Below are 27,972 nucleotides of genomic sequence, written 5' to 3'. Positions count from 1 at the left end.
GACTTCGCCCGTTCATACATATATAATTCTCTGCTATGGGACCGTGCGTCCCCAATTCCAAGCGCTACTCTGGTCGTCAGGGATCAGATTGAACATGACTGTCAACACATTAGTTAGCATATCTGATTATCGGACCGTAGTTCAGCTCCACTCACGTTCACCGAAGGCACCAAATGTATCGTCAAGTTGTTCAAAAATATTCGCGGACGGGTGTTCAGACGGCTCAATGGGTGTTTGGACTAGTCTCTCGTTTATCCCACTCTGATTATGTATCTTTTGGGACATTTCTGGATGTTGTGTCGAATGGGGCGGTGCGTGAATAGTTGACGTTGGATGATGATCGCGGAAGATGTCTGGCGAGGATAGCGAAGGAATCCCGGTATTGTCTATACGAACCGGTTGTACACTCGAAATGGCACCCCTCTCAGACACCTCCCTGGAAAGACTTGATTCCAGCCCCCTCTCAAGGCACCGGACATCTCTCGCTCGATCGTCACTTTCAGCAACTCCGTCAAAAGCTGTGCAGTCTGCTTGGCAATGCGATTGTGGGGCCCAAAAGCTGCGCTAGCATGGATGATACGCATGATTCCTGCTTTGGCCTCGTGCGCAGCTGTAGTGAAAGGCTGACTAGTTGGGAGGATGCAAAGAATGACTCCTGCAGTAAATTGTTGTAGGGAAGCGAAGGATTCGGCGAAATGGTGCTTGAAACGGAGGACCGGGATGCGAGATATCCGCAGTGCAGCTGCACTGGCCACTCTCAAGGACTCGTGAATTGCGTCTACCACTAAGCGCGAGCAAGAGCTAGTTATTTTCTGCTCAAGCAAAGGTCGCCGAGCTTGTATCAGGGCCCCATCGTATGTTAGTTGAAGAGTTGCCGCCTGCAAGATAATTGTTTCTGCCTGGTATTTGGTGCGTTGTGGTAGCTCTTCTATTTGCTGTTGGAACTGTTCTAGGCGATTGTCGGAGCTCCAAAACTCGAAATCGAACAACCGAGGAACCCTTTTTCGCCAGGAAACTAATTGTTGCTCTGAGTCTTGTGTAGCTTCTGCAATTGCCAGAAGGTCCTCTATCGTCTCTTTTCTGGATTGGAGACGACGAATCCGCGAAAGAATGTGTCGGATAATGTTGTAAATCTCATGTTTCATAGCAAAAAACCCAGCTGTCGTTGTTGTCATTCCATCGCCGGATATCCATTCATTCTTCAGCAGAAGCGGATCGATGGCTAGGTCATCCATATCTCTGAGCGAATGCAAAGCGACGAGTCCAGTGTCGATAGAGGAAGGTCGGCCATAGATCATAGACGTGAACGTGTCACCGACAATAGCATGGTTCCAACAGCGAGAACGAATCTCATCCACAACTGGGCTTTCATACTGAGTTGATTTCGTATAGAGATGAAGGGCATAGGCAGACTTCACAGCCATGCCAGAGACAGTCCAGGCGAGACTTGGCGAACTATGATAAACGTAATAGGAGGACACCAAGAAGCAAACTTGAACAGCTTCAACTCGACAGTCGATTGAGATATCGAGCAGATTCCGTCGTATCTCGTTGATGAGCCCGTGCATCAACTTCTCCCCGTCAACGGAGTGTTCTCGCAACAATTGGTGCCCGGGCCATCTCTGATCTGGTAGCACACAATGCAGCCCAATCATAGCCACTGCCAGAACAGCCATAGTAGGGCTGAGATCTTGACGTCTCCATGAATTCTGGGAAATTATCCTTCGTGCAGTTTGCCGGAATGAAGGCTCATGGAGTAGCAAGATAAACCATTGCATTCGGTCGAAATAGACGTCAATTAAGGCTAACATCACGGCCTCTGGGGGGAGCTCTACCTCTGTCAAATGCCATAATGGGTTATCCAACGTAGGAGCTCCCGTATCGCCAGGGATTGATGCACCAGTCAGAGTCCGACCAGCTTCTTCCTCATTGAAGACTTGTCTGGCGAAGTCAATCGCAGAAGCATTAGCACCAGACCGCGGCTCTTTCGGAGACTGTTCCGGATAAGGGGCTGAGCTCTCTCTAGCGTAAGATGTATCTGTTCCTCCGGCGCGATGGATAAAATTAGAATTTTTGTGCGTCGCTGGTGCGATTGCTTTGTGTATTCTAGAATGCAGATCTCTGCCCCCTGGGTTTTGCCTGCGAGTCCGTTTCGTTGTGCGCTGAGATGTCTCGCAGCTATGTCCAGCGCGAGTACAAAGGACACAAGGGCGTGAGCTGTCGCACTATACAAATGTTATCAGAACCATAGTTCCGAACAGGGGGCATCCTAAAGGAATATCTACCTTAAGTTTCTGGCGGCGACATCTGTCACATGCTCGCGATGTACGGAGGGACCTTCGCAACGAACTACTCTCTTGCTCCATGAATATATTAAGGTGGTACCTTGAGCAATCCTGTGTAGAATGGAAATTTGCAGGGGGTTCTGTTCACGGAGGGCACCGGTGACTAGAACTGGGGTCCCCGCAATTCCGGAAGAATAACCGCGGGGAACCGAATGTAGCCTTGGCCTCCCTATACATACATGTAGGAATAGTATCTTAATTAATTTCATTCTGTGTACGCTAAAATGACCAAACGTTTTTTAAATGTATTAAGTTGTGATCAACCCCAAAAGATGTCCACGAGCATACTGCGCCTGTGAAAGAACAATTTCAGCCGCAGGATATGTTTGTAGTAAATACCCAGCTGCTTCCTCGCAAGCGTATAAGTTCGACATTGCCTGCCTTCTCACGATATCATCCGAAACCTTGAGGCCAGGAAGGCTTACCTCAAGAATAATAATCAGTATAGTAATAGTGCTCCCGGGGAGAAAATGAAGCATCCTGCAGTCATGCAGTTCATTGAGAATCTCATTGACTTGCGAAGTCAACTCTCTCATCTCCGTGATAAGGGTGGTCGGGAGGCCATCCCCTCCACTCGAAGCAGCTTGGTGGAGTATGGACATTGCAGTGAGATGCAAGAGATACAGGAAAGCCCGGTGAACAAGGAGGACAATCTCCGGGGACTCTGTATGGAAATCATGCAAGAGTGATGGGGGGAAATAATGTGCCGGAACAGGAAGGTTCTGAATCCAGGACTTCAAGAGCTGTTCACATCCAGCTATGGCAACCTGTGATACATTTGACTTGGGTGCCATGGAGTATTCATAATTCCCCGATGACGACGGCAACCAATCATCTTGATAAAGAAGATTGATGACCATGCCCACACAATGAGCAAGCTTAATCTCCTGAATGAACAAAACCATCATTCGCTCCTGGTTTTCCCAGTTGAGCATGGCAGATGCTTCTCCCAGCATAGCCAACACGAGGTCATGGTATGGCTCGGAGGAATAGTATCTCGTAGATTCTAGTAGCGACATTGTGACATCACTGTTTGGGATTCGGAGTTGTCGACGGAAGCCGAGGGCGAGAATGCGGTCACGCACATAGAGGCACCACCATAGCCTATGCTTGTGGGTAAAACTACCTGTTTCTAAACTCCCAAGGAGACCGATGCGTTCTGCTGTCGAATAGGCGAGATCAAACCAGTATATTGGGACTTTGTGACCAACTCCACTTCCATGCCACTGCATCATGAGCAATAATGCTTGGATCTGGGTGTATGCATTGGGCTCGGTCTCAAATTCATAAAGAAGCTAATGACAGGATCAAAATTAGTCGTGACTTGCCATGGATTCTACTTTCTCCAGATATCTTACCTTAGCTCGTCCATATAATGTTCTTCGCAATGCCTTTCGCGACGAGAACCCGGCTTTAACGGCAGTTTCCTGCTCGATAAATGCACTGCCAGCCAACATGACAGCTTGATGAAGGAGCGGGCTCGGAAATCGGGATTCATCCTCGACCATGACATTTAATAAAAACCATTGCAAATCAATGACAGGCAGCAAAGGATGGACATATTTGATGTACGCCCCGAGCAACTGATTCCGAAGATCGATGGGAACTATTCGCAGAGCTCCTTTCAATTGTAGATACTCTTTACTTTCTTCGGAGATATTTGGAAGCCGGGTTTTGAAGGTTCGCTGCAGTTCGCATGGCTGATTTTGCTCCCCTAGAATAAGATCTGGGGTCTGCGGCGAGAGCAGCTCATTTATCGTCGTGAGATAGCTGTCTAAGGGATAGGTCTGGGGTACATTGCGCGTCAAGCTCATATGTGGTTGGCCAGATGTCGGACTACTCTCCGATGCGATGAACTGCGTAGGACCACCTAATAATATTAGTGTCAATGTAGAGATTTGGGGTATACGCTTGGCGCGGTTGTCTTACCTAGGCCACCCCCACTACTTTCCAACCGATCTACATCCTCGGCATTGGAAAAAGCCTCGAAGAGACCCCTAATAGAAGACGCCAGATCCATCGGCACGGACTCCGATCACTTCCTCGGTCTGCTACTAAAGGAATTAGCGCTAGTGCAATTATTATATAGAGGCGGTTCCGCTCCTAGAATGTGGGGGAAATATTTACCTTGATTCTTAGGGATACCAAAGGATGCGAAGATCTCAATTGACTGCAACAGACACGTGAACCGATCTCCGGTTTGCACCGGAAATTTGACTGTTTGCACTTGACGCACTCTTGTGATAGTCGTTGGGTTACTTGTTTCAGTGTTCTTTCCAGGCGTCTTTTCCAACTATGTTGCGCTGTGGAGGATTGCCCTCAATATGAAGGGGATACGAGGAACATACGCGTCATGGGGAAACTCGGGGCCCCGCATTTCCGAGGAGCCGAGGAGGAATTCTTTGATAATATTGGTTGTTCGTAGTCTCAGTTTTTCACGCCTAGACTTCTAAGTCGCTGAGACATTGCGGTGAGTGGACGATCATCTTCCACCGGACACTAATTGGGAACTTCCACCGGAACTTCAGGAACCAATCACATGATTTGAGCAATTTGATCTTCATCTACACCGGAAACGACTTTATTCTGTATGAATAAAGCATAGTTTCAAAGCTATTCAGAAGCTACGTCAAAACAATCCATAAAGGATCCCCGGCCCGCACTAACAGCAATCCCATCCTCGCCCATCAAATCTGAGCTCAAGACTAGGATGAAATTCAAAAACCTGCACAACACGACCCGTGGACTCTGCAGCCGCTTATGCATCTGAACAGTCATCATATCGAACGCCGCCCTCATGCAGCACTCATCACACGGCACAGCAATGTACGGCAGAGCCGGCTTTGTTCACTCGGATGTCGATTGAACTGCTCGTCTACAATGTCGACCACTTATTAGAAATATCTGAGATGCCACTTCTTTGCCTACATGTATGCATACTTATGATGTCATATTAATCACCCTGTGACACCTCGTCCTGCATCACCGGGTTTATCATAAGTCGACCAATCACTTCCAGGTAATGTATGTCTCAAATTTACATACATTGCAGGCTAAGCTTTTTGAGACCTCGGATGCGAGTATGGTCTTGAAAATCGAGATTCAGCGATAGAGCCGCAAGATAATTATGTGTTTAGGCAGCAATTGCGAGAATCAGGTGTTAAAAACTTTCATGTTTTGAATTTCCGGTTTTCAAAATAAGAGTCTACCAATTTAAAACAAAAAGGATGATTCAATACATCGCCAATGGAGGTATCACCGCTGTGCAATCCATACACAAAAAGAGCGAGAAAAATCAAATAAAAAGGACAGGACGTGAGGATGGAGTAAGACAGGGTAATATAATGGCGGTGAGAATAGAAAAGTATAGATTTTACTTTCGCAGAACCCGGCGAGTCTTTTGATGAGGCGAGGAAGAAATGCAGATAGATAGTTATACACACCCAGCCTAAAGGAAGAGGCACTTTTTGAGTAGGCCACATCACTAAAGGAGTATAGACTAACTGCGAGCGGCCATGCCAGTGACCGCTTGTTTGTCTCTCCTGGTAGCAGTAGCACACACAAGAGAGAGAGGAGGGGGGGAAGGATTAAGAGCGTAAGGGAAAGGGGGGAAATGACAAGAGAGAACGAAATTCATAGTTTGCTAAAAACTCATGTCAAGGACGTGGCCACGATCCTTGAAGTGGAGGTAGTGGGCCCCCAGATACAGACGGTGACCCAGCAGGTGGGCCAGCAACCGCCCGCCCGGTTGGTACAATGGGGGTTGAAGAATATGGAGGACTTGCGGGCCAACCAGGCTGAGACGGAACTGAGTCGAGCATTCTTCCCTGTGAAGGCGGACCCGCCGAAATTGGCTGTGTGCCTGAAGCGGATCGGGCAGCATCAGCGCCCGACCAAGTTGTCGTGGTGCCCGGTTCGGATGCAGGCAGGAGGGTCGGTTGGGTGGAGCGTGGCGAAGGTGGTCTCGGAGGTAAGGCACTCAGAGACATTGTGCGGCCGATATGGTCGCGGTAGAAGTCCCGTTCGGAGCGGTAGTGGTCTCGTTGCTGGATGAGGGAGCGAAGCTCCTCGCTCTGGCGGCGGACTGTCTCTACATTGCGCTGGATCTCGTCCTGTTGTGCGGTAAGCCGCTGCTCAAGTTGCATTTCGTTGCGCTTGCGATTGCGGAACCGCCGTGATGCGTCGCTGTTGGCTTTGCGCTTTTCTGCTTGGCTGGAAGACCCGGATCGCATGTCTAGTACGCATGGTATCATTCCCAGCGGGAGAGGGCTGGTTTGTGGTGTTCCGGCTCGAGTGGGAGGCTGTTCAGGTTGGCGTCTAGGGCCTTTTGTTGTAGGTACTGATCGGGTCAGAGGGTCCATTGACATATATGGAGGCGCATTGGGATATGATGCGGTACTTTGTGGGAGGGAGACACTGGTCACTGCTGGAGATGCCCGGCCAAAGGGACTGAAAGTTGAATGAGATGTGCTAGGGCTTGTTTCTTGGGAATTCGGGTTGGTGCGAGGCCCTTGGCCGGCACTGGTTCGCCGAGAATGCAATGAAGTCAGCGTAGAAGGCTGAGTACCAGTGAGAGATGCTATTGGGCGTAGACCCGTCTCTAGCGGCAGAGGCGAACTAGTAACGGGCAGGCGTGGGCCCATCAAAGGTTCGTGAGGAACTAGCGGTGACTGTGCGACACTTGACTGACCGGACGTCCTGCCGCCCCCACCAACAAACCGTGCCGATGGCGACGCTGGATTCATCGAAGGCCGTGAATGAGACCTAGGAGATAATGGCTGTGATACCAACGGATATCCTGAGCGGATTGTAGGCGAAGTCCCTTGGGGGCGAGGTGGGGAAGATGGACCCGGTAGGCTCAATGGCTCACGGCTGTTAGGTGTGGTCAGATCAGCCGTTGCCTGTGGATGATTCAAGATGGCATGAACACCAATGGGTCGCGATGAGATGGATTCCAATGGTGGTTCCACAGGTCCATATGGATGCCATGACTGGGGCCGAGGTCGATTAGGTGGCCGGCGGCTAGGATTTCGGTTGGTTGTAAATCCGTCACTCGCACGGTCATCTGTTTGAGCCACATCTCTGGACAATGAACCTGCACGTCGAGAATGCGACATAGAAACCAAATTTCCCACAACGGGGCGGGAGTTAGGGCATGACCGAAACCCCCCTCTCTCCTCGTCGCTGGGTTCTCGAGGAGTGTGAGAGAGGGAGGGTGAAGGTGATGGATACCGATCTGAATAAAGTGACAAATTGGGTGAATGTGAGCCTGAATATGGTGCGTTCAACACGCTGATTCCTAAGGCAGCCACGATGAATAATGATAATAGGATATATAGAACAGAGAAAACTCGATTCTCAATTGAGAATCGAGGGAAAGATAATCAATATAAGTGAAGCTAAGAAAGCTAGGAAAGTTAAGATGGGAACGGAAAAGATCCGAGGCCCTAAGCTAAGAGAAAAGAGTCAAAGTCACAAAGTCAGGAAGTCAGGAAATTAGAAAATGGGGGCGACAAGCTTAAGAACAGCCGTTGAATAGCAGCGGTGAGAGAATGATCCATCACCTGGTCTGGATGGCTCCAAGACAACTAAGTTGTCTCTCTGTCCGACCCAGCCTGGCGGATAGTTGGGCAGGATCTCCTATGGAGACCACCCTAGTCTAACCCCCGGAGTATTGGGCTTCTTTTTTTTTTATTATTTTTGGTTTCTTTTTTTATATTTTTTTTTTCCTTTTGGGTTTTTAGTTTTTTCATTTTAGATGATAATATTAGGGTAAAATAGAAAGGGGGGGGGGGGGAGGGGGAAGAAAAAGAAAAGAAATAACAGAAATAGATGTAGACACAGTATATATCCAATATGTCCAATATATGTCTGAATGGAGTACATGATTGATATCACCCCCTATTATATAGTAGGCAATAACCAAATTCAGCTATAGAGTCATTCTATAACCCTATAGTAAGTACCTAAGTACCCGGGGAAACCGATCGTCATGCACAGCACGAATCATCGGGAGCTGCAAGTGTGCGCCGTCACCATGGACATGGACAGGGACGAGTGGAGACTGACTTTGTTTTTTTTTTCCTCTTGACTTTTTGGTCTTTTTTTGGAGGGAGTAACTTTTTTTTTAAACTATTTAGTCTGATGCCGTAAAGAGTCAAGCTCGGAAGGTTAGAGGTTCTTGGGGGGGCGTAGAGAAGGTCATGGATAGTACAAGGGAATCCAGAAACTTCCTTTTCTTCTACTCCGTAATGACGCATGGCAATCTGAAAAGTGAATGCCAAACTACTCCGTAGTACTCCATTTATTCTACTCCATTGTCTGATCTATACCCGAGTGGGTATAGCTAGTGAGGCAATCCCCAATAGTTGCCTTGGTCAGTCCAGTAAGCTTGGTCCTGTCAATTTCCCACAGAGTTTGGTGCTTGGAGAAACTAAAATCGAAGTGAACTTATTAATCTTGAAAGGGGGTCGCAGAATATAATTTTTTTAAAAAAAATTGAAAACAATACAAGAAACAAAAGAACGAAAAGGCAGAAAGGAAGAAAGAAAAATCAACATTTGCAATTGTCAAGGTTTATAGAAGATGTTGTGCATCATCCAATGTTCCCCGTATCCCGGCAAAAGGGGCCGTTTACCGTTGACCGTTAGGGGTAACAGGAACAATTGGAGGTCCGTTCCTCAGGAAATAGTGTTAGCCTTGAGATGTTAGCCTTGAGATTTTTGTACTTTTTATACGGAGTACTTAGTAACATGTGTATAGAACTAGTTGACTAGATCTTTTGACGTCATATTGAACATTGAACAGGGTAACGCCAGAAGAATAATTGAATCTATGCAAATGAACACACTCTATAATCAACTTAAAACGTTTCACCCGTGTGACACCGATCTAACCCCATGGCGTTCAAGGTGATGTCATATTCGAAACAGTAAAAAGGTAAATAAACCGCAACAGTAACCAGGTGAGAACTCTCTCTCTATCACAAGCTTGGATTTGATGCTCCACGATCGGACCAGCCGGAAAGGGATCCGGCCAGGATGTCCCTTTAAATGTGAGATGCATGAGAAGTCGTGTGGATAGCTCTGTTTCGGGCTTTTCAAGCTTGTCCCAGATTGGATAAAGATTCCGCGTGGCAATCCTCAAATAAGCAGCGGAGATCGCTTTAGTGTCGAGCACACTTAAAAGTGGATGCTTGAAGGAAAATAAAACTTCACATACGTGAGCCGGCGTAGCTGAAGCGCGTTTCTTGGCACTAGCTAATATGTTGAATCAAGCATTCTAATATCTCTGGAGCTGTTTCATCTCCGGATCCTGATCAGGATACTCGATACGGAGTAGTATATGTTGTATGTTGTAGGTGCCTGCATTTGCGATAGATCCTCTTTGGATTATGCGTTGTCATGCACAAATCCCGAAGGTCGCTTCCGACAGAGTTTGAAGGGGAGCTGTCAGTCTTTTGTTGCAGTAGACCCGCTATTGTGTATTTCTTTTTCTTTAGTTTCTTTTTCCGAAGCGAATCATCGGCCATGATAGAAAGACAATTGTGGTCTGATAGATCCAGGGGATTTGACTGGTTGAATCGAAAAGTGGGGGCCCTAGAACTGGGGCTAGAATATGTTCTGGAGAATTTGGAAGATTTTGATATTTCTCTTCTTTTTTGTGTGTTTTCTCTCTTAACTGGTGGCTTGAAATCCCACCATTTGAAGACCATTGAGTCCTCCCGCCTAGGCAAGTTGTTATGGTACTTTATAGGTAATTGCCGAGGTCCTCCCGGATGCGTATCATCAGACTATTTGAATTGTGCAGAAAATCGAGAAGTTAAAAAGATATCCAGTAGAACGGATTCATCGATCACTGGACACTTTTTTTTCTCTCTTTTCGTTTTCCTGTTTACTCTGAACTTCAAAGTGGATATCCCCCCTTTTTCATGATCTACTTCGGCCTGTTCACCGCATGGATCTCCGATTATCTCGTGTCCGCTTCAACCGCATTTTCTTTGGGGGAAAAAAAAAGGGAAAAGAATAGCTTTGTCTAATCTAGATCCCTAACCAGGATATCTTCCGTTATGCTTGACAGGTACTCCGTACGGGTAGATCTTCCCCTTTCTCGCACTTCTCTACTTCGTACTCCGTACTCCATACATCGAATCGACCCACAGTCATCGCAAGAGTAGCACAGAAACACAAAAGGACGGAGTACACTGAAACACAATATCACTCCCTGCCTATGCCCTGCAGGGCAGATCCGCATAAAAGAGGTGGCAGTGCTAGGTGCTAGTCCGCCCACGCGTTCTCTGACCTTGAACAGCCAAGTTCGAAATTAGGCGAAAATCAGGGGCATTAAAACGAATTTTATATTATATAATAGTATGTATGGAGTATATGGTCGACATGATGTGAGATCGATATGCAGACCCTGATTTGATCTATAAACCTGGCCTTTGTCCCTTGCGTGAGCTGCAGTGGAAGGCTACCCTGACCCGGGTGTCCGGACAATGACAGCGCGGACCGACGTGCTCGCCCGTTTGCTGATCACCGATCTACACCCAGTTTTGAGCTGCATGTCCTGATTTGGCGACTGCATCTGTTGCGTACTTTTTTCTTTTTCTTTTCTTTTTTTCTCGTGCGAGTGGGATGACTACACTTCCCGCCTTTTGGCCCAAATTTTGGAGCGGGAAATGGGAAGTACTAGTGACGCACCATTGATCCTTTTGCTGCTGTACACATGTACGTTGCAGTGGATACGACATAGGTACGAAGTAAAACAAGAATAGACCAGGAATCGAACTAAGCATTCACTTCGTCTCGGCAATAGTAGGCGGCGGAAGGTAATATATATGTTACATGTACTATGTGCCATATACTATATGTTATGGATGCCTGATGCACACGATACAACACAAATCCTTCAGACTCTAGTTCTGAAACCGAAACTCGTTCTTAGGCACGCCACGGATCCCAACATCAATCTTGAAAAGCCGGCCTCCATACCTGACTGACTGGGGCAGCTGTTCATCATCACGATCATCCTTGGCAGTAGTAATAAACAACTCAGTGCCGACAAAGGCTGGACAGGTCACGTTGCGGGTCGGGAGATCGATCTGACCGATAATCTTTCCGGCCGGGGAAATGCGCAAGACCTTTCCGCCGCCGTAGATAGCGCTCCAGATGCAGCCCTCGACATCAATAGCGAACCCATCAGGCTCTAGCGCGTTGCCGATATCGAAGTGTACACGGCGGTTGCTGATGGCGCCAGTGGACGCATCAAAGTCAAAGGCAAAGATCTTACCAGTCGGTGAATCCGTCAGGTACATCACGTCGTTGGTCAGGTTCCACCCGATCCCGTTAGGGATCGTTACTGGTGCCAGCATATGGTGCACGCTCTGGTCTGGGTCTAGTCTGAATAGAACGCCTTCTGCTTCTGGCTTCTTGATCTTTGGGTCGTTCATAGCCCCCGCCCAAAACCGGCCGTGGCTGTCGACTGCGCCATCATTGAAACGCATCCTACATTTTGTAAATTGGGGGTTAACGTTAGTCAGGGTCCATAGATTGGGTCGCTTTTTTTTGCCTTTTTTTTCCTTTTTTTTTTTCTTTTCAAGACATAAGCTTACCTCTTTGCTTTCTCCTCATCATCCCAAATTTCCTTGATATCATGGATGTAGTCGAACTTCCCGGTAGTTTGGTCCAACCGAGCAAATCCATATTTGGCCCCAACAATCAGCTGATTGGACGTCGGGTTGGCAATATTAGCGGTCACGCTAAAAGTCCACGTGGTTCAGCCAGAGTAATTTATTTTCGGGAGTTGGAACCCACCCAACAGAGGCATCGGTCTCAATGACCGTCAATGAGTCAGGTCCCTTGGCCAAATCAATTCGATAGAGTTTGTGGTCCCAAATATCAACGAAACGGAACTCATTCTTGGCCACATCGTGAAAGGGGCCTTCGAGTAGTGTTCCTGGAATGTCAAGGTACGGCTGTTTGAAGTTAGCTGTCTGTGATTGGCTTATATTTCTTTTTCTTTTTCTTTTTTCCTGTTCTATGACAGGCTCGGGAGAATAATCGTCACGTCTGACCGACAGAACCAGCCCGAGATAATAAAAAGAAAAAAGAAATATACGAAAAAAAAGACCAAGCGAATCAAGAAATGGCGAATTGCATGAATTACTGACCTCATTGACCGTCCATCTTTGAATTTCAGACATGCCGATCGGTGATTGAGTGGACACCGCTATTTGGGAGGTGAGAAGAGGGGTGAGATGTTAGGCTCGCATAAAACGGTTTATTCGTGTCCAAGTTCAATTTAAATGGCTCGTGAAGAACAATTTGTCAGACTGGTTATCCGTCAGACCGTATGTTGTCCACAGATATGGAAGAGAGGATTCCGGACTACTTTGTAGACGAAAGATGAGGAAGTGGGAGATGCCAAGCCACCCCCACGAGGGCTGACTATTCCACTTTGGCTGGGGTACTTTTACTAGTTACTATTATACATACCATACTCACCGAGTACCTATATAATTCTGTAGATACTACGGAGCATTGTCCTTTACTTTTAGGACAAGAACTACGGAGTACAGGGTTTCCAGGTCCATTCGGCAATTCCAAGGTTGAATATCAAATACTATCCAATCACATGCGCTATTGAATCTCCTGCAGAAATCCCGTGTCTGCAATGCGAATCATCACACAGTTGAGTCCGAAATTCCCATGAACTATGGAGTCCTCTGTACTTTGTGTAAACTTTCCACTCTGCATCAATTCGTGCAGCTAGCCGGCAAACTATACATAAAGTTCAGGGCTTGAAAAATCAAGTATCTTCAATAATTATAACAAATCAAAGAATATGTCAAAGTACCGTCAGATCGCCTTCCAGACCAGGGCCAGGTGGCTTTTCACATGACTGACTCTGCATGCAGATGCAAGAGATTCCTGCGTGTGTGTGCTGGTCGGCGCTAAGACCTAGAACCTGGAACCTAGGACTTACTCTTGACTACCAATCCCGGAGTTCGAACAGCAATCCGATTTTCCTGCCTGACTCGAAAATTGGGCCCCAATACCAAATGGGGGAGAAAAAAAAAAAGAGACTACACTTGGAATTTCGATTCGTGCCATGCATGCCCGGGAGAATGTGCCTGCAGCCGACTTGTATTACCTTGATTAAGGGCGTGATGGATCATGCAGAGATACGGAATAGATGGAGAGCTGAGAATTGGATTGTACTGGATCCTTTTGTTTTCCCAAGATAAACTTGATAATCAGGTCGAGAGAAAGATAATATAACTAATAGTACGTTGTATGTAATAGAAATAATAACCAAAGTGCCTGAAACTATAAGCATGTTTCGCCTTGCACAACCAACTACCGTGACCAATTAGCTTATACGGCACAGTTCAATCCTCAAATGCACCCTGCCCCATATGGTTCAGGTAAGGCTTGCATGCAGATAAGGCCTGCAGTCATCGTCGCTGTGCGGAGAAGAAGTTGGGCATCAATTGTGTTCGGGTCCAGTTGTCCAACGCAAATATACGCTGATAGACATGCAATATGTGAGTTGCGTTTTTTTTTTTTTTTCCTTCATTTTTCATTTTTCGCTTCATTCATTTTTTTTTTTTCGTTATGTACGGGATAAATTTCAATTGGCGGGGGACAATTATCGTGTCATGTCACTGCATGGTGGACAGCCTGATCTACATGAAGTGATTTCAAGTGACTTTGCTTGGTGCCCCCACTGTCGAGTTTGACTCTTCTCATTTTACCTTTTTACCTTTTTTGCGCTCTTCGTGAATGTGGATATCTGAAAAGCGAGAGCGAGGAGTGGATGCGATCCTACTCCGTAGAGACCGAAATTGTTCCCAATGGCAAGAAGTTATCAAGATGATCTTTTGGCGATCTGTGATCTATAAGTGAGGCAATATAGGGGGACAAAAGTACAATATAGGAAGGAGTAAAAGAAAATTATACAAATATAATGTTTGCAGGGGTTTGCAGAGATGAACAATAAAGGTTCGGTCATTAGACATAACAGGTCAATTTGGTTACAAAGAGATCACCCATTTTTCTCGTTAATATAAACAGCTTACAACTTGGTACCCATGTTGACGTGGATGGCCTTGACCTGCGAGTACGCGTCCAAGCCAGCTTCACCAAGCTCGCGACCGATACCACTCTGCTTGACACCACCGAACGGCACGCGGTAGTCGCTGTCATTGCTGCTGTTGATCCAGACCATTCCGGCCTCGATATCGGAGGCGACCCGGTGAGCCCGCTCAATGTCCCGAGTGAAGATTGCGGCGCCAAGGCCGTATGTGGTGTCGTTAGCACGGGTGACGGCCTCTTCCTCAGTGGTGAAGCTAGCAATAGCAACAAAAGGACCGAACACCTCCTCGCGGTAGATGCGCATCGAGTCCGTGACGTTAGTGAAGATGGTGGGCTCGATGAAGAAGCCGCGGCCATCACCGACGTTCTTGTGCGGCACACCGCCGGAAGCGAGGGTCGCGCCCTCGGACTTGCCGGCCTCAATATATTCAAGCACTCGCTCGTACTGGGCCTTGGTAACCTGAGGGCCCTGGAAGGTGTCGTCGGCGAAGGGGTCGCCGACCTTGCTGGTGGTGCGGACGACCTCCTTGAAGAGCTCAACAAACTTATCATATACAGATTCGTGCACAAGGATCCGCGATGTCGCAGTGCAGACCTGACCCTGGTTGTACATGATGCCAATGTGCGCCCACTTAGCAGCCTGCTCGAGGTCCGCATCCTGGAAGACAACCAGTGGGGACTTGCCGCCAGTCTCAAGGGTGACATTCTTGAGGGTGCCTGCGGCCATCTTCATAATCTCGCGGCCGGTGAGGGTGGAACCGGTGAAGGCGACCTTGTCAACAGCGGGGTGGTTTACCAACGCACCGCCAGCAACACGGCCATGGCCGTTCACCACGTTAATAACACCCGGGGGGAAACCGGCCTCTTTGACAAGACCAGCCAAGTACAAAATGCTGAGCGGGGTTTGCTCGGCAGGTTTGAGGACGATGGTGTTGCCGCATGCAAGCGCAGGGCCCAGCTTCCATGCTGCCATCGCTAGAGGGAAGTTCCAAGGAATAATCTGGCCAATAACACCAATAGGCTGGCGGATGGTATAGGCGAATTTTGCCGGGGTGGTGCCAATGGTTTGACCATACACCTTGTCGGCCCAGCCAGCATAGTATCGAAGAGTGCCAATGACTTCGGCGAGATCATCATTCAAAGATACCTGATACGGCTTGCCTAGAAGATATGTCAGTTCCTATCTTTGTTGAATATTCAACCATATCTCACGTCACTCACCATTGTCCCAAGTCTCAATAGTGGCCAATATCTCCTTGTGCTGTTCAATCAAGTCGGCCAACTTGAGCATCAAGATACCACGATCAGTGGCTGGCAATAGCTTCCAGGAGGGATCTTTGAGAGCCTTGCGAGCAGCCTGGACGGCGATATCAATATCTTCCTCACCGGCAGCATACACTGATGTAATCTCGGTTTCATTTCTGGGGATCCGGTCAGGTCAAAGTCCTACGAAACACTTCAGAAGTACATACGAAGGGTTCACGGTGGCAAACTTCTCACCAGACTTGGCAGCCACGAACTCATTATTGATGAAGAGACCGATGGGCTGGGTGTAGCTGCGCCCATTCGGGGCAGTTAATTGCACGGAGATGTCGGACATGGCGAAGGGGGAGCTGTGAAATGGGCGGCGCGGGGTGGTGAAGCGAGTGATATTCGATGAAACTTTGTACAAATAGTTCAGGCGAATATGGAACATGGAGGGAGAAAGAGAGAGGGAGAGGGAGAGAGAAATACAAAGTGATATGGGAAGGGGAACCCTGCAAAGTTGGGAATGACCTCGGGACCTCAGAACCTTGGAAGCTCCCCGCCTGATAAGCCGATAAAGATGCTCCACTTTCCGGATAGACTTACTCTTCCGAGTCAAGATTTCTCCCCCCGCCTGCTTGTTTGTTTGATTTGCATTCTTCTTCTTCTCTGGTTGGCTATACAGTCCGTACTCGGCGTTGGAGACATCTTCCCTTGATTCTTAGAGTTCTGAACTTCTGCTTATAGCCTAGGTTTCATTCTCTCCAGTCATGACTGCCTAAAGTACTCTAGGGCTGCATGGCTGCAGGGCTGCAGGGATATACTCCGTACATAGCGTCAAACACGTCGAATACTTCATTGCCGCTAGCTTCCGGATGCTTAAGCCGTGTTCCGTAGCTCCTTGCATATCGCATGCATTTAACCCACAGGGCCCGATGTGTGTTTCCAAGGTTGAGACAAATTTTGACCTGACATTTCGTCCCGATAGTGCAGCCAACGGTCGCATATATTGGAAGTGCGGCAGACTGGGGAAACAATTTGGCGCACATGTGTGAGGGCGGTCCGATGTAAGTAACGCAGGGACAAGAGCGGTATGACACTAACCTGGAAGTGCTCATCAGTGTATTCGCAATGTCGTGCTGAAACCAGGACGATCGCCCAGGACTAGTCAAGCTAGAAAGCAATGCGATAGGCCCATATGGCAATAGCATGGCTGCAGTTGCGATTGGACCCAAGAGAATCGGGCTGATCTGATGAGTCTATACCTTGCACATATTTCTAGAGGACACATCGAATCAAGGAAAATATGCTTCAATTCGCTTGTGCAGATAACCCATGTTCAACCGGCAACGCCATCGATAGAAATACTTGGGAGAATTATATGGAATAAAATCCCTCTGTGCATCGCTTGCATGTAGCTGTTTGCTTTCTCATGCCTATTCCTCCTGCTCACTGGACTCCTTCTTAGTGAACTCCTCTTGCGGTTCCTCACCTGCCAGTTCCAGTATGTATTTCCATTGTGCCGGAGTCACAGAAGATACGCTAAGTCGGGATTGCTTGATCATTTGAAGATTCTCGAGAGGCTTTCCGGTCTGACCATGAGACTTCAGATCCTGGAGGGTGACTTGTTTTCCGAGTTTGCGGCGATATTCAACGTGGACGACAACCCACTTTGGATCATCTCGCTTGGACTTCGGGTCGTAGTATGGGTGCTTGGAATCGAAGGCAGACTCTGTTATGAGTTATGGGTCAGCAATATGATCAAGCAGGGTAATTTCGAGGGTGACAAACCGTCAGTGGAATGCTCCTGAACAATCTCCATCACTCCCACAACCCCAGGGACTTTGCAGTTTGAGTGGTAGAAAAACGCAAAGTCTCCCTTCTTCATATCGCGCATGAGATTTTTGGCTAGTTCACTGTGAGTATCATTCTCGTGGTCAAAGTTAACATGCCTTGAGACAGGACAACTTACCAACATGGTTGCGCACACCTGTTCAATTGTTAGCAGTCGGATTTTATACGCAGTATACAAGACAGGGCGGACGTACCATCCCAAGGCTCGGGTGCATCTGCAGCAGCCAGGTCATCAATCGAGAACTTCACATCCTTGCCCTTCTCTAAGCGAGATTCAGGCTCGGCCTTCATCAACCAGAAAGAGCGGCCAGTTTCAGGGATGATGTTAGCCGCAGGCGTGACTTTTGGCTCGGTGGTTTCCGCTTCTCCATTTGGCACCGGGTTCTTGCGGGGTCTTCCGCGACCATCCTTCTTCTTGATCTTCGGTGTGACGGGTGTTGCATCGCCTGATAACACAGTGCAAGGGTCAGCATATACCACCCACAACATATCAGTATAATCACCATACCTGAATCCTTGCGGGGACGCCCACGGCCTCTCTTGGGGACCAATGGAGTTACAACCTCAGGTTCTGGCTGGGAAACAATCTTCCGTGGGCGACCACGGCCACGTTTAGGGGCATCGGAAGCAGGCTTAGGAGTTGAGCTCTCGGGGTATTTGCGTGGACGACCACGACCTCTTTTCTCGCCTGTCTGAGGTGTAGGATCAACCTATCCAATGATGTCAGCTCTATGCCAACGATTAGAGTGGAGAAGTCAGGGACGCGACGATCAGCCCCTGCATAATGCACTCACCACTGAAGCCGACGGTGCAGAAGCTGGGGTTGCATCTACAGTATTTCGGAGCCGCTTGGAAGGCGTCGCAACAGATTCATTTGCGCTCACGGCGCGTTCAGACTTGCGCTTGGGTGGCATGACTGTTCAATTGTTTTGCGCTGATTGAGTGACAGTAAAAGGCAGCGAATATGTGCAGAAAATATAGTAGATGCAGCGAATGCAAAGGAATTAAGTAAAGACTGTACAATCAATAGGGCTGTGTTCCCTTGAGCCGTTGAAGAAACTATCAAATCAAGTTGAGCAGGAGCTTCTTGGAATGTTTGGCACTGAGCTTGACGCGGATGTGGGTCTGGGGGTGCACGTGATGGGTCGATCATGGTTGATCGGCACTACAACCCTTTCGGAAGTACACATCTCTAGGTAAATAACCTTAAAAAGTTATTAGGACATCACTGCTCTCTCAAAACCCCTTCACTTCCTCTCAGCACTAGGTTATTGATATTCGAGGTATAATTGTACACTTGTGTCTTTTCACTAGAGGTACAAAAGGCATGGCACTGTCTCTTCTGTTTGGCCGTCAAACTTGAACCACTTGGTAAATATTCTTTCTTTACTTCAAAGAAAGCAATGTGGAAATGATGGCATTGGCCTTGTTCAGAAAAACACATATTGATGATAACAGTTATTCCAATTATTTGAAAGAAAATATGGTAAGAATATGATTAAGCAAGGAGAGAGATATACATAACTAGTCTACCTACTCTTTACATAGTTATATTGACTTGGATTAAATATCCTGTCTGAAAGTACCTCAACCCCACCAATTACAGCCAAAGGATCACTGATGATCTAATTTTGTCCTATGGAATCAATGATCAATATTGGAAGATTATCTAAGATCATACTGAAAGATAAAAGTAAATAAGGTTAAGAAAATTTATTGATTTGAGTTACCTCGAAATGTTTCATGATGATTAAAGTAATGTTAATCAAGCTCAAAAGAGGTCCATTCGCATAGATGAGATTGTACTAGCCTGACCATAATCGGCATCTTGTCTAGTCTATCATTTTGAGTCAAGTCTTTTGCCAATGAAACCACTCGTTGGGATTCTGTACTGTATTCAATATCAAACCGTTGAAGTTGACTCTCGTTGATACTATACACAATGTGAAGGCATGTAATATCGGACCTGAAGGCGGCAGTACAGAATACAGATGTATTTTCGGGTGTACATACATCGTACGATGTACTTGTGTGGTACCCGTGGACGGAGTACATGCAATTTGCCCCACTAGGTAGATATGTGGGTCAAATACTCATTGAATTAGCACTGTCGAGAATGTTGGAGTATATATTTCAGAAACTCAGCCCTGGAGGGAGCACGCGAATATACTAGCCCTATCTTCAATGTTGGATTGATGCATTGCGTACAAGGTACATATATTGTACTTCATATTGAGCTTGCGAAGGTAGCTGATGGAACATTCACCATGTAAATGTGATATTGCGCCATCACTGACCACTGCGTGTTTTTATTGGTGCTGATCAAAGCTATGCCGACCGACCAAAGGGAAGCGAGGATAGCTCGGCCAAATAGTCTTGCATAACCTCATTGTTGACTTCAGTTTGCAAATTAAGTTTAATTGTGCAAGAGTCTAGAGGGGTATCTAGATATGTTATTTGTTGGTGTTGTGTTCTGGGCAGTAATTCCGTTTTTATCGACCTTAAGCGCCTTATATCTTGTTTTTTGGTTTCTAAAAGATGTGACCCAGAAAACCTCGCTCCAGGTGGCCCTTGGGCAGATATATGCACTTCTCAGCATTGCATTCTCCAATCTGTGAGAGCAGAGAAACATATTGTATACTAGTACCAAGCTTGGAAGAATACATAGTATAAATATGTACCTAATTATAACTGCCCATGGGATGGTTCAGTTCAATGTTATGGCAAAGTCGGTTTGTAACAATTGCGTTTCTCATCATGTTCCGCTCGTGGATGTAGTTTGCAGTTTGCGCCGTGGGCCAATGGCTCGAAAGAAAAAGAAAAACAAGATATTCTAGTAGTGCTATATCAGGCAAAATTCACCATCTATCTAAAATATAGAGCCAGCTGTCGACGTACAATATGTATACACAAAGTAGGTAGTCAGGTTCATTCTAACATAAGGTTGAGGGGTAAGGTTGAGGGGTAAAAATAAAGCCAAGGAACCTGAAATGCTCATCCACAGTTGATATTGCATCACATACGCTAAACAGCCCACGCAGTGTGATGTTGTATCTTCGCCAATCATGGACATTCTGCCAGGCGGAGATAATGATCACGCCATCCATAATGCATGCCAGGTGGGGTAGGAACCAGATGAGGTTAAGTGGGGGTCAATTCATGGTTAATAAGATAAATGTATGCGAAAGCCGGAGGGGAAACTGTGGTTCTAATGATCATCTTATAAGATTACCCTTGTATCCCGTCAGCTTCTGCTTCTTTTCTCTACTTCTCATCTACAATATACCTCTTTACCTACCTATCTACCTATCTATTCACAATGGCTGAACAGGCTCCTTCGTAAGCTCCTCTTTCTTCGAGGTTTCTACGCAATACTGATTATCTGTTAGCCTCCGCCTGGGCTCTGTTGCCCCCAACTTCAAGGCTCTCACCACCCAAGGCGAGATCGACTTCCACGAGTTTATTGGTGACAAGTGGACTATTCTCTTCTCACACCCTGCGGATTTCACACCAGTGTCAGTGGTTTCAAGCCCCTCTTTAACCCACCGCGAATCCTTATACTGACACTCGATAGCTGTACCACTGAGCTCGGAGCCTTCGCTAAGCTCGAGCCTGAGTTCACCCAGCGTGGTGTTAAGTTGATTGGACTGGTGAGTCTCTTGAGATTAATAACTCTCAAGCCTTAGCTAATGCGCTCTCCTCTCTAGAGCGCCAACGCACTCGATTCCCACGAAGAGTGGATCAAGGACATCAACGAAGTCAACTCGACCCAACTCAAATTCCCAATCATCGCCGATGCCGAGCGCAAAGTCGCATTCCTCTATGACATGATCGACCAACAGGACCTAGAAAATGTTGACAGCAAGGGAATCGCCTTCACTATTCGCTCCGTCTTCATCATTGACCCTGCCAAGAAGATCCGCCTGATCATGGCCTACCCCGCGTCCACTGGCCGCAACACAGCAGAGGTTCTCCGCGTTATCGACTCTCTCCAGACTGGTGATAAGAGAGGTGTAACTACCCCGATCAATTGGCAGGTACGATCCCCGTTCTCAGCAACCCAGACCCTGAAACTATGTGAAGTATTTTGCTGACTCGATCGAAGGTGGGCGACGACGTTATTGTGCCGCCAACAGTTAGCACCGAGGATGCTAAGAAGAAGTTCGGCGAGATTCGTGAAGTGAAGCCGTGAGTTCCCTTGCCTAGCTGTCACTGCAAAGAAACAGAGGATGCTAACATGTTATAGTTACCTCCGGTTCACCACTCTTAAGGAGTAAATTAAGTCTGATGATCTGATGCAAGAAAGATAAAACGGTTATATAAGTCTTGGGACATCATTTCTTAAATTAATGAAACCTACTCACGCCATCCCTTTCCTTTTGACTATGTGCTTTCGTAGGAACTTGCTTGGAACAGCAGTATGTCATGGAGTGTCTGTAGTATATGTCCTCGTTCGGGTGTACAACATGGGGTCAGCAATCCCCAATACAAACTCGTGTTTAATGCAAAATGTGCCTTTTATTAATGACCAGTATTATAGAAGACATGATTCTTTACATACTTAAAGTTCTTAGTTATATCTATCTTATTACCCCTCTAGAGAGAGTCGATACAAAAGAAGAAAACAAGCTCGTAGTATCTACTCCATCCAAAATGTTAGTATATCACTGGAGTAAGGGGACTTGCCATGTCACTGCATATGTAGTTGCGCTGGGGCTTCAAACTTGAGCTCTCAAATAGAACAATTCAATTCTATCGGACCAGATATATCTTCAAAAGATCGCCCTTCCGGAATATCTAGAAATCTAGAATTGATAGCCAAAGCCCATTTACAGATCAACCCTCAAGTTTTGGAAACCTTTATAGGACAGCTCGACTTTAAATAATTTCTCTGATTTTAAGTTCAAGGCTGAGCTGAGCGTGAGTGATCTTAATATCTGCTAACCTTGGAAGCTATTACTATGCCTGTTACATAGTCATTGTACTAGCTACACCGCTCAAGATATCAACTAATAGACCCGCGTGTGCATGTAATCTGTTGAATAATATTGAAGCTAGGCCTTGTCAAATGCGGTAAGGTGTGGAAACAAATCTTGAGTGGTTGTTAGAGACATGATTCAAGATGCGTTGCACACAGCATTGTCCTTGCCATGGCACCATTGCACTCCCTTGCCTTGGCTTAGCCTTCTATAGGAACAAGAGACCAGGCATGTATTCCATGCGCACCAGTGCTTCTAGCCAGGTACACGTACACCTTGTCAGTTGTCATGCGATAGCTGAGGTTCATTTTTCTAGCCTGGTTTAGGTTCCCTCAGGCCTCCCTTGTTGCTTGATCCTCACACCAATCGATTATTATTCAAATAGTTATTAAACCTTGGAAGGACTTTAACATCTGACAAAACCTAGTTTACCATCTAGGGGTGCTTTCGTAATATCTTCGCGGTTGCCTTTTTGGATGCTTCAATTTGATTTTTGTTGTTCACAGGTCATCGGACGATCAGCTAACTAGTTGACCCCAAGTCAGCCCTAAAGGGAAACTCATCAAAGTGTGTCAACGTTAAACAAAATTAATTATCAATATATCTGGAACAGAGGATACTGACATATTAAAGTTATCAATCGATGTCAAGCAGTAAATGGGAAGAAATACCTCAACAACGCAGGCCTTCTCGGAAGAAGTATAAAAGACCCAAGTATTGAAGTCTATTTCTTTGGTTACAAGCAAAGGTTTGGATTGCAGGTTCATCTATAAGAATTACTTTAGACAGTATCGATGATTTCCTATTTAAATGAAAAAAATATACGATTCATACCTGATCTTTTGAAGGCTTTACAACATATAGATTGGAGGGGCCACATATTGAAAGGAGAAAAGCGGTAAACCATTTTTTGTGCCGATCCCCAAACTTAACGGCTGACACTTCGGTCGGGACTGTGCGCTCATCCAACATACGAACGGCAGTAGTCTGCACTGATTAGTTTTTGTTCATCAATATCCCCATTGTGAAGCCTGGCGCCAAAGTTGCGGCGTCGCGGGGAACCACCCCCTTTTTCCGCCCCCACAAACAACCCTTTTGAGCCGTACCGGATACACCTACGATCAGCGCCGGGAATATTCTCCAAGAATAACGCATACGAGATCAGAGAAACGCGTCATCGCATGCGAGAGATACCGGGTGAACTTAAACAGAGGTCAAAGACCAGTCACACGCTTGTCTCCGTTGAAAGTAGACAGGAAATTTGCCCAGCATGATGTCGCGAAGTCAGTCGAGTCTGGGGTATATGGATTCAGGACGAGAGGATTCTGCGCCGGGGGTCTCTCCATCCCTGAACCAGCAGTCTGCCTCGGGGGCCTCGGGCCCTATCAATCTCTCTGGTCTGGTATGTAACGTGCGAAGAACGACCGGCAAGGAACCTCGTCCTCTCGTCGGTGCTACTACGACCATACTGGGGGATAAGCTATACGTGTTCGGAGGCCGGATCCTCTCGCGCAGCCGCCCTCAACTAACCTCAGACCTTTATGAATTGGACTTGATTCGACGACATTGGACGAAAGTCGAGCCCGCTGGAGATGTTCCACCGCCGCGATACTTCCATAGTGTGTGTGCTTTGGGGGATAACAAGTTGGTATGCTATGGAGGTATGTCACCTGCACCGAGTACGCCAAAAGACCCCGAGAACCCTGCGGAACCACAATCACAGTCACAATCGGAGGTCGTGGTTATGTCAGATATTCACATCTTCGATGTACCATCGCGGGCATGGACTCGTGTTGCTGCCCATGAATCTCCCCAGGGGCGCTATGCACACTGTGCTACGATACTGCCGTCAAGCGCTTGCTTCACATCTGCTAGTGCACCACTATCTGCCATCCACAATAATCCCGAATCCTCCTCTCACCAAGGTACACTTGGCGTGGATATCGATGGCTTCGGAGGTGCAGAGATGGTGGTGGTCGGAGGTCAGGATAGTTCCAATCACTACATCGAACAAATCAGCGTTTTTAATCTGCGGAGTCTCAAGTGGACCAACACCAGCCCTCTGGGAAGGAGCTGCGGCGCGTATCGCAGTGTTGTAGCTCCTCTGGTGGGAATGGATGTGTCTGAAATTGGATCTTCAGCTCCAGACCGCGAGCAACACGAGCCGATTCAAGATCTCACCGAATCACCAGGTTGCCCTATGCTGATATACTCCAACTACAATTTCCTTGATGTTAAGCTAGAACTGCAGGTGCGCCTGCCGGACGGGCGCCTTGTCGAACGACCGATGCAGAGCCAAGCGTCCCCTCCGGGACTGCGTTTCCCAAACGGTGGCATTATCAACGGCCACTTCGTTGTTAGTGGTACCTATCTGACTTCATCAAAGCAAGAATATGCACTGTGGGCTCTCGACCTGAAGACGTTGACTTGGGGCCGTATTGATGCTGGAGGATCTGTATTTGGACAGGGTAGTTGGAACCGAGGAGTACTTTGGCCTCGCCGTAATTCTTTTGTGATTCTTGGACATCGGAAGCGAAGCCTTGTCGATGATTACAACCACCGGCGAATCAACTTCTCACACGTCTGTCTGGTCGAGCTGGAGGCATTTGGACTCTACAACAATCCTTGCCGCACTTCTCCAACCTCAGGATATAAATCTTATAGCTCCTCTTCTGTTCCAGCATCTCTACAGAAGAAGTTAGTGCAGTTAACATCAGGTGGACGACCATTGTCTGCCGCATCCGATGAGCTAGGCAAGCTCGCGCAATCTTTGCCAGAGATGGCCGACATGGAGTTACAGGCTGTGGGGGGCGAACGTATTTCCGTCAACTCCCGCTTATTGACTCGGCGCTGGGGTCCTTACTTTATCCAACTCCTCCGTGAGTCGTCGGAAGGAGGTATTGCAGACATCGGAACCCTCCGCCCGGCCCAGACACACCCAAGCCGCAACTCGAGTATTACCATCACTCCCTCGGTAGGCTCCGATGCAACAACTCTTGTTAATCAGTCTGTACCGTCGAAGTCTCTGCTTGAGAACCTCGAAGTTCCGTCTGCTCACAGTCTCGCTCCAACCTCCCGACCGCGTGTGTTGTATCTCCCCCACACTATTTTGACTCTTCAAGTGCTGGTTCAATACCTCTACACTTCAGCGCTTCCATCTGCAGGCACCTCACTTTGCACACCACAAATTCTCTGCTCGCTCTTACAGCTTGCACGTCCGTATCAGATCGACGGCCTACTAGAAGCCACCGTTGAAAGACTCCATCAAGTTCTCGATGGGCGTAATGCTGCAGCTGTATTCAACGCAGCGGCTATGGCTGCTGGGGGTGGCCGTGGTACTGGATTCAATGGTGGACCAGGAGGTACACTCGAGGCTCTGAACGGAGCCTATACCGGCCACAATGGCACTGCACCCACAATTGGCGAAAACAACAACTCCCAACACCGTGCACTCGCATCAGACTCATCCGACACAGAACATGGTGGTGCCTCCGCGTCAGCAGCAAGCAGCACGGGCGATCTCACCAACTTCGCTCGAGGTATTCCATCTCTCCGCATCGACACCAGTGTCTCCCAGCATTCGCGCCAGCGCAGTCACCGCGACCGTGAGGATTCTATTAGTAACCCAAGCACAGCAACGTCGGCGTCCAGCGCTAGTTTCAGCCAGTCTGATTCTGAATGGCTCAGTGGCGATGAAAGCCGCTCGCAGTCCCGTTCTACGCATCACCGCCGTGACACAGACGCCGAGTTGCGCCGTCCCCAACGTGAGCTCTGGACCGGTGATCTAAGCAGTGTTATCGGTCTCCAGAAACGCGGTTTACGTGGTCTCATGGAGGGCCGTCGCATGCGCGAGCGTAGCTCAAAGCCCACCAGCACTGGTAGTGGCTCGATATCCATACCGCCGTCGGCTGGTTCAGGCGATCACCCTATCCCTTTCCAAGGCGTTGCTACTTGATGGTTGCCTGGAGCTAATTTGTGGGCTTGCTGTGACATCTATACGATATTTTCTTCCATCCGCCTTCTTCTAGTATTTAGTTTTTTTAGATGATCTCCTCCAGATACCGTATTTGGATTATACATATTTCTTTTCTTCTTGCTTTTCATCCCAGCAGGCTGGCAATGTGGGGAGGATTTAGGGCAAGATTTGCAAAATTGGGAATGATGCATCTGGATGTTGTACCTTTCTTCTGTTGTGTTATTTAAGCTGAATAGGTTGTTCTCGCCTACACACAGCCATGGATATATGTACACTGGGACTCCGGGCTTTCGAGTGTACAATGAATGCAATCAAATACATTAAAACTAGATTTGTAGCTTTCCCCCAAGAGGCTGCTTTGGATAAAGATGAAGAGACGGACTCTTTTGGGACTTTTTATTTACAGTTGTAAAGCCTCTCAAACGCTATTTTGGTTCAAATTTTTAGATCGCACATAGAATTCCACATAGAATTTCGCTTTCAGAAATGAAAAAAAAGACAAGCTGATTAGTCCTTTCGTGCATGATCTGCAAACCGCTTGGCAGTCTTGCCTCCATAAACTAAAGGGAAACAAGTTAGTGTAACTATATACAATCAAAGGGAAGATCGAAATCTATTAGGCATTAAAGAACTCACTGCGCTCATAAAGAATCCATGATGTACATAGTACAAATGGTAATCCGACAATAATCGAAGTCCATCTAGAAACAGAGAGGATTAGATTTTCATTGTTGTCACGTATCATTCACTAACTAAAAGCGAAAAAAGCCAAAACAAAACATCAAAGCAGAATGAAAGATAGGGAAAAAGCGACACCTACCTCCGTGCAGCAGTTTTGTACTCCTTTGTCTTCCGGATATCATCCACCCCTTTGGGGAGCCGCGAAGGAACGGGTTGCTGGACTGGGCGTGGAGGCCGGGTTTTGGGATCCACGGATCGGTATTTGTGTTGGCCTTTGAGGGATGCCATTAATCTTGACTTTTGTTAGACAGATTTAAGCATAGAGGAAATTGCTGGGGTGTGGTTACATTGTTTGGTCAGTATAATGGAGGATGTGAATTCCGTGAGGGAAGATTCGGGAAGTGTTGGCGCCGCCTGAGGCACCACTGTAACTGCTCATCTACAAATAGAGAAACCAACGCATAAAATAGACTGTACTTCAACGACTGGTTATGAGTTGGATAGCTAATATAGGCTGTACAGTAAGTAAGACTAAATCCTGTATTTAAAGTATCAAAAGGTATACAAAACTCTTGTTTTTTCTCCGTTACTTCAATGTTTTCTGCTGAGGTATATGTTTACTATAATCTTGTTCAGCTTATATTATCTATAAACTGCCGTCCAGTTTCATCAAGCTCGCTTGATATATATGTTCTACTCATGTTAACTAGGTATAGGTGCTATTGGTTGACATACAGAAGTGTGGGATTCTCAGTTTAAGAAGAAGAAGTCTAGTCTTTTTACATTCGCCTTTC

The 27,972-nt window shown here is 47.1% G+C and overlaps 8 protein-coding genes across 8 annotated transcripts; 2 read left to right on the top strand and 6 right to left on the bottom strand.

The window, feature by feature from the left end:
• Positions 1-33: 33 nt before the first annotated feature.
• On the bottom strand, positions 34-4,365 carry N7479_007375 (fungal specific transcription factor domain-containing protein; the record flags this gene model as incomplete). The annotated part of the gene is made up of 6 exons (XM_057255069.1): positions 34-98; positions 156-386; positions 473-2,225; positions 2,771-3,640; positions 3,704-4,215; positions 4,275-4,365. 6 exons carry the CDS (start codon positions 4,363-4,365, stop codon positions 34-36), a joined length of 3,522 nt encoding a protein of 1,173 aa, XP_057108931.1.
• A 1,636-nt stretch (positions 4,366-6,001) lies between these two features.
• N7479_007374 (uncharacterized protein) lies at positions 6,002-7,462 on the bottom strand (the record flags this gene model as incomplete). Its single annotated transcript, XM_057255068.1, has 1 exon — positions 6,002-7,462. One exon carries the CDS (start codon positions 7,460-7,462, stop codon positions 6,002-6,004), a length of 1,461 nt encoding a protein of 486 aa, XP_057108930.1.
• A 3,800-nt stretch (positions 7,463-11,262) lies between these two features.
• On the bottom strand, positions 11,263-12,549 carry N7479_007373 (SMP-30/gluconolactonase/LRE family protein; the record flags this gene model as incomplete). The annotated part of the gene is made up of 4 exons (XM_057255067.1): positions 11,263-11,851; positions 11,959-12,105; positions 12,161-12,321; positions 12,517-12,549. 4 exons carry the CDS (start codon positions 12,547-12,549, stop codon positions 11,263-11,265), a joined length of 930 nt encoding a protein of 309 aa, XP_057108929.1.
• A 1,874-nt stretch (positions 12,550-14,423) lies between these two features.
• On the bottom strand, positions 14,424-16,139 carry N7479_007372 (aldehyde dehydrogenase family protein; the record flags this gene model as incomplete). The annotated part of the gene is made up of 3 exons (XM_057255066.1): positions 14,424-15,604; positions 15,665-15,864; positions 15,916-16,139. 3 exons carry the CDS (start codon positions 16,137-16,139, stop codon positions 14,424-14,426), a joined length of 1,605 nt encoding a protein of 534 aa, XP_057108928.1.
• A 985-nt stretch (positions 16,140-17,124) lies between these two features.
• N7479_007371 (EVE domain-containing protein) lies at positions 17,125-18,456 on the bottom strand (the record flags this gene model as incomplete). The annotated part of the gene is made up of 6 exons (XM_057255065.1): positions 17,125-17,420; positions 17,480-17,596; positions 17,661-17,678; positions 17,737-17,988; positions 18,051-18,252; positions 18,337-18,456. The coding sequence occupies 6 exons, from the start codon at positions 18,454-18,456 to the stop codon at positions 17,125-17,127; spliced, it is 1,005 nt and encodes a 334-aa protein (XP_057108927.1).
• A 2,405-nt stretch (positions 18,457-20,861) lies between these two features.
• N7479_007370 (peroxiredoxin) lies at positions 20,862-21,819 on the top strand (the record flags this gene model as incomplete). The annotated part of the gene is made up of 6 exons (XM_057255064.1): positions 20,862-20,881; positions 20,932-21,057; positions 21,117-21,192; positions 21,250-21,579; positions 21,648-21,730; positions 21,789-21,819. The coding sequence occupies 6 exons, from the start codon at positions 20,862-20,864 to the stop codon at positions 21,817-21,819; spliced, it is 666 nt and encodes a 221-aa protein (XP_057108926.1).
• A 1,972-nt stretch (positions 21,820-23,791) lies between these two features.
• Positions 23,792-26,476, top strand: N7479_007369 (putative regulatory protein Ral2; the record flags this gene model as incomplete). The annotated part of the gene is made up of 1 exon (XM_057255063.1): positions 23,792-26,476. The coding sequence occupies one exon, from the start codon at positions 23,792-23,794 to the stop codon at positions 26,474-26,476; it is 2,685 nt and encodes an 894-aa protein (XP_057108925.1).
• A 528-nt stretch (positions 26,477-27,004) lies between these two features.
• N7479_007368 (uncharacterized protein) lies at positions 27,005-27,466 on the bottom strand (the record flags this gene model as incomplete). Its single annotated transcript, XM_057255062.1, has 3 exons — positions 27,005-27,057; positions 27,134-27,198; positions 27,318-27,466. The coding sequence occupies 3 exons, from the start codon at positions 27,464-27,466 to the stop codon at positions 27,005-27,007; spliced, it is 267 nt and encodes an 88-aa protein (XP_057108924.1).
• Positions 27,467-27,972: the final 506 nt, after the last annotated feature.

This window comes from Penicillium vulpinum, assembly GCF_028829585.1.
Source record: "Penicillium vulpinum strain IBT 29486 chromosome Unknown utg000003l_segment0_segment0, whole genome shotgun sequence".
NCBI classification, from domain to species: domain Eukaryota; kingdom Fungi; phylum Ascomycota; class Eurotiomycetes; order Eurotiales; family Aspergillaceae; genus Penicillium; species Penicillium vulpinum.
The sequence above is the reverse complement of the archived record's forward strand: the minus strand, read 5'-3'. Positions and strand labels throughout refer to the sequence as shown.